The 8578-nt window shown below is 38.9% G+C and overlaps 2 protein-coding genes across 2 annotated transcripts; both read left to right on the top strand.

Moving 5' to 3' along the window:
* Positions 1-681: 681 nt before the first annotated feature.
* On the top strand, positions 682-4052 carry LOC141688993 (putative pentatricopeptide repeat-containing protein At3g01580). The gene is given in 3 exon segments (XM_074493150.1): positions 682-2725; positions 2728-3021; positions 3111-4052. Coding segments are annotated over 2 exon segments (2112 nt in total). The 5' UTR covers positions 682-726; the 3' UTR covers positions 2841-3021; positions 3111-4052.
* A 398-nt stretch (positions 4053-4450) lies between these two features.
* Positions 4451-8176, top strand: LOC141691563 (uncharacterized). The gene is made up of 4 exons (XM_074496293.1): positions 4451-5752; positions 5871-6110; positions 6213-6368; positions 7220-8176. Exons 1-4 carry the CDS (start codon positions 4451-4453, stop codon positions 8174-8176), a joined length of 2655 nt encoding a protein of 884 aa, XP_074352394.1.
* The last annotated feature ends 402 nt before the right edge of the window (positions 8177-8578 follow it).

An 8578-nucleotide genomic window follows, 5' to 3' on the forward strand; every position in this document is an offset into this window, starting at 1 on the left:
AAAGAAGACACGTAATATGAGATGGAGGGAGTACTAGTTTGGTTTGCTTTTATGTGGGAGTCTCATGAGCTTTGTTCTTTTATTTATTTACTTGCGTAAATACTTAACTGTTCCCTCGTAATCTTGATTAATCCTCGTAAGTGGTTCCCGGTGTAAATTCTTTTATCCTAGATCTTTACCATTTCTAGTACTCGTACTTGGTTATAATTCATGGAATTTCAGTTCTTGTAATTCTCTTGGTCGTAGTGTAATTCTCGTATTGATCTATAACTCGTAAAATATGGTCATTTGAAATATCGGTTTTCTTTGAGAAATAACGACTTTTACATACACTCATTTGTTATGTGTAATAATAATATCAACTCGAAAATTTGAATTAAATACTCGTATATAACGTGGTCGCAAAAGGTTTAATTAAATCGTAAGATTACTATTCACAAAGGCCTTTTACCGATGTAAAAAATTCGGGGTTTTACAACTTTGGTCGCAGGGTAAGTTGTGGTTGGTTGTAATTTAGCAGTCCTAATAAATTATATTTAATAATTTAGCAATTTAATCCTTTAATAAGTGTAAATCAATATTTTTTATTTATAATAATAAAAATAAGGAATTAATCTTTAAATGAAATTATATTCTATTCCGCGTACTATAGTTCGTGACATTTAACAATCATGTAAGAAATCGAAAATTCATTAAAACTAAAAATTGTGAACCCATAAAAAACATATGAAAAGACGGGCTCAATGCCTTGCCAGTTGTTTAGAAGCATGTAGCAACATCAACTCCCTCGCCAAATTACATTCAATCATCATCAAAATTGGTTATGTTCAGGACACTTTTTATGCTAATAAGCTCGTTGCATTATATGCCAAACTCTCCCATTCCATAATTGCACGCAAACTGTTTGATGAATTGCCTCAACGAACTGTATTTACGTGGAACTCAATTTTGAAATGCTACAACAGAGACAAACGTTTTAGAGAGACTTTAAGTCTTTTATCGGACATGGGTTGTTATCAAAAACCCAATCATGTTACGATTTTATTGGCCTTGAAGGCTTGTGTTGGGTTGAAGTCACTTAAATTTGGCAAAGTGATTCATGGGATTGTTAAAAAGGATGAGATTATTGATTCCAACTTGTTTGTTGGTTCGGGTTTGATTGATTTGTATTCTAGATGTGGAGTGATGAGTGATGCTGTTAGGGTGTTTGAGGAGTACACGAAACCAGACATTGTGTTGTGGACAATGATTGTTACTGGGTATGAGCAAAATGGTTGGCCACGAGAAGCGTTGGCGTTATTTGCTAGAATGGTGAATGTGGCGTGTGTTAGTCCGGACCAAGTCACGCTTATTAGTGTAGTTTCCGCTTGTGCTCAGTTATTGGATTTGAAGGCTGGGAGTAGTGTTCATGGATTGTTGATTAAGATGGGTTTTGATAGTAGGTTGTCGTTGGTTAATGCGTTGTTAAATTTGTATGCAAAGACGGGATCTTTAGATGAAGCGGCTTGTTTATTTAGAATAATGGAAGAAAAGGATGTGATTTCATGGGGGTCTATGATTTCTTGTTATGCTCATAATGGTGCTGCTCAAGAAGCATTGGATCTTTTGAATAAAATGATACTTGAAAAGGTTGAGCCAAATGCAGTCATTGTTATAAGTGCTTTACAGGCATGCGAAGCCAATTGTAATTTGGAAGAGGGTAAGAAGATCCATCAGCTTGCCACTCAGAAAGGGTTGGAATTGGATATCTTAGTCTCTACTGCTCTAATTGATATGTACATGGCTTGTGCTTCCCCTGATGAAGCAGTTGAACTTTTCTATAGAATGCCGAAAAAAGATGAGGTTGTTTGGTCTACTTTATTATGTGGTTGTGTTCATAATGGTATGGCACACAAGTCGATGGCTATCTTCTGCAATATGCTATCAAGCGGAGTTCAGCCAGATGGTATTGCTATGGTGAAGATTCTCACAGCTTGTTCCGAGTTAGGAATAATTCAGCAAACCTTATGCCTGCATGGATATGTTGTCAGAGGTGGCTTCGAAAATAATTTGTTCGTTGAGGCTTCACTTATTGAATCGTACTCCAAGTGTGGTGCCCTGGATAATGCAATCAAGATTTTTGATAAAGTAACTGATAGAGATGTTGTTATTTGGAGTTCAATGATTGCAGGTTATGGAATACATGGGCAAGGAAGGGAAGCACTAGATTTATTTTATTTGATGGTCAATAACTCATCAGTTAAACCTAATAATATCACATTCCTTTCAGTTCTATCTACCTGTAGTCATGCAGGCTTAATCAAAGAAGGGATTTGCTTGTTTGATGCAATGGTCAATGAACATCAACTTACACCCGATTCAAATCATTATGCAATAGTTGTTGATCTTTTAGGCCGTATGGGAGAGTTGGAGAAGGCATTGGAAATTATCAAACTAATGCCAAAAGTTGAACCACATGTTTGGGGAGCTTTCCTTGGTGCTTGTACTATTCATCAGAAGACAGAATTGGGAGAGGTTGCTGCCAGGAATCTCTTGCAGTTAGAATCCGAACATGCAGGGTATTGCATTCTTATGTCAAATATATATGCTGCTGATGGAAAATGGGACAATGTGGCTGAAATTAGAAATATAATTAAACAAAAGAAAATGAAGAAGGTATCTGCAGTAAGTATGATTGAGGCTAACAGTGAGCTCCATAGTTTTGTAGCTGGAGATAGATGACATCCCATGACCGAATATTTACGTTGCTGAAAAAATTGGATTTGAATATGGTAGCAGAGGGATATGTGCCTAATGTGGGAGTTTTACTTCACCATGCAGAGGAATTTGCATCATCTTGAGTGATAGGTTTCCTTGATCATGAGAACCTTTACCTTATGTTTGTGTTGTAAAACCATTGGCCATTTAGAATTGCTCAGACATCAGAAAAGTTATATATTTGCCTCATCTAACATTATCCTACTCATGTTTTATTCATGATCAGATGACACGGCCTTTCGTTTCAAGGGAGGTTTTGAGAAGGTAAATAACTTGATTATCAAAATATTACTATGAAGATTTCAACTTCCTAAAAGGTTGGTGGTGGAATTTTATGCAAACGATACTTGTAGGTGGGTGTTCGACTAGAAAGAATAGTTGAAGGAATTTATAAAGGACGAAGATTTGTGTCCAAGTATCAGAAAAAGAATGAAGAATAGTTTTCGCATCGGGAACCTGGAACGAGAAGTAATGGGTGAGGCTCGACTATTGACGAACAGTGCAGTGACGGAGCTCTTGGCATAGCTTTGTTTTTCTCTCCTTTCTTACCAGCTAATTACATCCTCCATGCATTTGTGCCAGATATGTTGTTGCTATGGGCTCTGCTTTATGTAGATCAATATGATAAATGATTATAAAATGAACTTCCACGGTTTACTGATTCTGAATATGTATATACCCTAGTTTGGTATGAACTCAATGTACAAGACAATGATTTAATATAGATTGTAATATAATGTCTCTTCTTCCTTGCTAAAATTCTTTTTGTCTTAAAGCTTGGTTGATGTAAAACTTGGTCACCGGAAAAAGTGAATTCCAGGGTTATATATGATGTTTGGTCTTAAGTTGTTAAACAGCAGTTGGGACTGTCATGTCTTTAGATTGACTGGAATTGGGTTGAAAACTAAATGTGAAATTTTGATATTCTAATTACAGTCAAACACACAGAGGAAAAGAAATATTGTTCAATATATTGCAAATTCTAGTATCTAAATAAACCCATTCGTTAAAGCTCGTCTCAGTTAATACCATTTTCTCTCACAAATGAAACAGCTTGTTCTTGACAGAACTTTTCTCCTCCTTCAACAGGTCAGGACTCTGCATTGCTTCAGGGATCTTTTATTGATCTTTCACTGGAATGTAGATCCTCAGTTCAGGCCACTACCGCATCCAAACATCATCGGAGTCCAACACCAGTTGCAACATTTAACAACCAAAAAAACACTATGACAAGGAGTGAGTAATTTTTTTTTATGGAAAATAAAGCCCTGGCTCGAAAAATATCATGAGGAAGAAATATGTTCTAAAGGCCCAATGGACTGTTATATGTTATATTATACCTTTTATCAGTCCAACTACTATTTTTGTATGTCTGCTATTGTTAAGCCCATTGTATGGGTGAGGTGATAGGGTTTGTTATTGCTTTTGTCTTATTTCACGTACTATAAAAGGGTCTGAGCTGGAAATGATTAAATAGATCGAATGTTTATCTTCTTCTTCAAGCATTACTTTGTCTTTACTTGTTTCATCTCTTGTGCTTCTACAATGGTGATTTAATTACTGTTTAGCATTTAGTCTTTATGGTATCAGAGCCACCCATTATAAAGTTGCATTAGGAGAATCTTTCTTTATATCAGCCTCACAAAAATTTCCAAAACCCTCTTTTGTCATTGTGTGTCGATTATCGTCTCAAATGGCAGGGAATAGAATTCCCTTTCAAGATCTGGTAAATCCACTATATTTACACCCTTTTGATGGTCCAACCTCGGTAGTGGTTGAAAAACTTCAAGGCTCTGAAGACTACAGAGCTTGGAAAAGATCCATGGAGATAAATCTAGCTTCTAAACGAAAGCTTGGCTTTGTGACTGGGGGAGTGCCGAAACCGACTGATGTTGTGCAGGCTGAACTCTGGGAAACCTGCAACCACATGGTAATCGCTTGGCTCACTCATAATGTCTCTCCTTCTATTATGAAATCGATAATGTTCATGACCTCAGCAGCTGATATTTGGTCAAACCTAGAAAAACGATTTCAATTGACTCATAGGTCGCGAAAATATAAACTGAATAAAGAGATTTATGAGTTAAGACAACATAGTTTGTCTGTGAATGATTATTACACTGCTATGAGGTCCTTATGGGAAGAGCTGGATGCTCTCAACACTTTGCCTACTGTCCCTAATCCAACTGCAGAAGTTAAAATATTGTTAGAAACCATTGCTGCGCAGAAAGATGAAAGTAGGTTGTTTCAATTTCTAAATGGTTTAAATGACATATACAACCCTCAACGTAGTCACTTCTTGTTGGTTAACCCTCTTCCATCTGTTGAAATTGTATCTGCTGCGTTGCAACAAGAAGAGGCCCAACGTGAATTGTTGCAGCTGAACAAACTTGATGTAGAGTCTGTAGCCATGTTCAGTAAAATGAATGTGGTTAAGCCTGACAGGAACGTTGTGTGTACTGTGTGCAATGGCAAGGGACACAGAAAGGATATATGTTGGTATGTTGTTGGGTACCCCAAGTGGCACTCAAGATATGGCCAAACTCCAAGCAACCCTACTGCCAATTCTAGAATCAAGTCTCCTCAAGGTCAAGCCACAACCAGCTGGACTTCTACTCCTCGAATAGGAAGCCCCAAAACCGCAATAGTGGCCCAAGTTAACACAGAATCTCCATCCTTATTCACACCTCAACAGCTTGCACAACTGGCCCAATTAATGCCTCAGTTGGCCCTCCAACAACGTGGTTCTAATACGGATGAAGAGCTCGAGCAACCTTTTTCCGGCATGATATCTATTCGACCTTCAAATACTGAATCTTTGGACTCATGGATAATTGATTCTGGTGCCACGGATCACATGACACCCGAGTTTCATAACTTAATTCAACCAGTGCCACTTGGAAATGCCACTCAAATTAATCTCCCAACAGGAGCAAAGGCCAAAATCTCTTATCAAGGCACTGTTAAGTTAAGCACTGGATTGACACTGAAAAATGTACTGTGTGTTCCTTCGTTCAATCACAAACTGTTGTCTGTACGCAGACTCATTTCTGATAACAACTGTCAAGTTCAATTTTATAACACACATTATGTCATAATTGACAACCATAGAGCTCAAGGGTGTTGGCAAAGCATATCGAGGTCTTTACTATATTGTTGATCACCTGTCTACGAATATTCCAGAAGCATGGATGCATACTCCTCAGTCCAATGTTGTTAGATCCTCTGCTGAAACAACAACTGATGTTGCTGCAACTGAGCTGGAAAAATGGCACCATCGATTGGGTCACGCCTCTGCTGCTAAACTAAAGCTCATCCCCTGTGTGCAACCCTACCTGCATTTGCCTTCCAATGTATGTGTCACGTGCCCTATGTCAAATTTTGCTAAATTGCCTTTCCCTTTGAGTGATTCTCATGCTGCAAAATCATTTGATCTTATACATATTGACATATAGGGCCCGTATAAGGTTTGCACACGAGATAAATATAAATATTTCCGTACAATAGTAGATGACAATACAAGACACACTTGGATCTACCTAGTGCAATTTAAGTCTGATGCTCTGTCTGCCTTGGAAACCTTCCACAATTATGCCATAATCAGTTCAAAGGTACAATCAAGGTTGTTCGCTTCGACAATGCCCTTGAATTTGATGATACCGCTTGTCAACAATTCTTTCAAAAACATGGGATAACTCACCAAACATCTTGTGTAAGAAGGCCCCAACAAAATGCTCGAGTGGAGCGCAAACATAGACACATTTTGGAGGTTGCAAGGTGCTTAAGGTTCCAAGCAACACTGCCTTTGCAATATTGGGGTGAGTGCGTCATGGCTGCAGTTTATATAATAAATCGTCTACCTACCCTTGTGTTATCAAACAAAACTCCATATGAATGTTTATAGGAGGAGCCACCAGATTACACTAATATGAAAATCTTTGGATGTCTTGCATTCTCGAGCAACCCGAACCACACAACTGATAAATTCGCACCAAGAGGGGTGCCCTGTGTGTTCTTGGGATACCCAACCCAAAAAAAAGGGTACAGACTTCTAAACTTAATTACATCCCAAATATTTTTCTCTCGTGATGTTCTGTTCCATGAGCTGGTGTTTCCTTTCAAATCAACCTCTGACACTGCCTATATGAAACCATTACCACAAATCAATCCCTCCAAACCTGACCCTCTAGCCTACGAAGACTATTTCCCTTTTCAAGACACTGTTGACACACCTATACCTGAGCCACAAAATTCTGATACACACAATGACAGAACCACAGATCCTAACTTGGATCAAACCCTACGAAGATCAAATAGACTTCACAAGACACCCAGCTGGCATAAAGACTTTGTCACTAAAAGCACCTCTCACATCAGCAATGTAGTTGAGACTGCTGTTCATCCACAGTTCCATTGCTTCATGTCCACAATAACTGCTACCTCTGATCCTCTATAATTCAAGGATGTTGTCAAACAAGACCACTGGGTTCAAGCCATGAACGCAGAACTCGAGGCACTGGAGGAGAATCAAACTTGGGTTATCACTCCTTTACCCCCTGGGCAACAGACTATAGGATCAAAGTGGCTCTACAAAACCAAACTCAACCCAGATGGTTCCATTCTCAAATATAAAGCTAGTCTTGTCATATTAGGTTGTAAGCAACAATATGGTATTGACTACCATGAAACGTTCGCCCCCGTCGCGAAGATGACTACTATTCGAACACTACTTGCAGTAGCAGCTATGCAAGGTTGGCATACCATCCAAATGGATGTGACCAACGCGTTTCTTCATGGTGAACTTTCAGAAACTGTTTACATGTCACTACCTCAAGGATACACACACCTGGGATGTCGTATCCAGAAAAATCAGTCTCCTACTACAGCCTCAAAATTGAACCCCAAGATGGTGTGCAAACTACTAAAATCTCTATATGGTCTTCGCCAATCACCTAGACTCTGGTTTTCGAAATTCTCAAACAGTATCAAACAAATGGGGTTCTTTCAGTCGAAAGCAGATTATAGTATGTTCATACTGCAGAATCTGAATGCCATCACAATAATTCTGGTATACGTAGATGATGTACTCATATGTGGAAACTCTCAAACCACAATTGATGATATTAAGCTTATGCTCGCTCAGTCATTCAAAATGAAAGACCTTGGTCCTGTCAGCTATTTCCTGGGCATAGAGATCCATAGATCAGTAGATGGTTTCTTTTTATCACAGAAGAAATATGCTTCAGACATTCTGCAAGAATTTGGCATGGCTAATGCTAACTCATTACGTTTACCAATGGACATCAAGTTAAAAATGACAGCTGAAATGGGAGATCCCTTACCAGACTTCTCTCTCTATCACGTCTTGTGGGTAAGCTCATCTACCTCACAATCACCCGCCCTGACATCGCCTTCTTAGTCCAAGTTCTTACACAATTTATGCAACACCCAACAACAGTCCATATGCAACATGCCAAACGATTATTGAGGTATATCTCTGGTACAGTGGAACAAGGTATCCTTCTTGCTTCTTCCACCGCTGCACGGTTAACTGCATATTGTGATAGTGACTGGGCGGGCTGTGTTTTGTCTCGAAAATCAACATCAGAATATTGCATCTTTCTAGGGGAGTCACCTATCTCATGGAAAACCAAAAAGCAGAGCGTTGTTGTAAGATCATCGGCTGAGGCCGAGTACCGGGCCATGGCCCTCACTGCCTGTGAAGTTTCCTGGCTCTCTTCATTATTGCAAGATTTAGGCATCAAGAATCTTCCTCCTGCCATACTCAGATGTGACAATCAGGCAGCTATAGCCATTGCTG

Source organism: Apium graveolens, chromosome 10 (genome assembly GCF_009905375.1).
Source record: "Apium graveolens cultivar Ventura chromosome 10, ASM990537v1, whole genome shotgun sequence".
NCBI classification, from domain to species: domain Eukaryota; kingdom Viridiplantae; phylum Streptophyta; class Magnoliopsida; order Apiales; family Apiaceae; genus Apium; species Apium graveolens.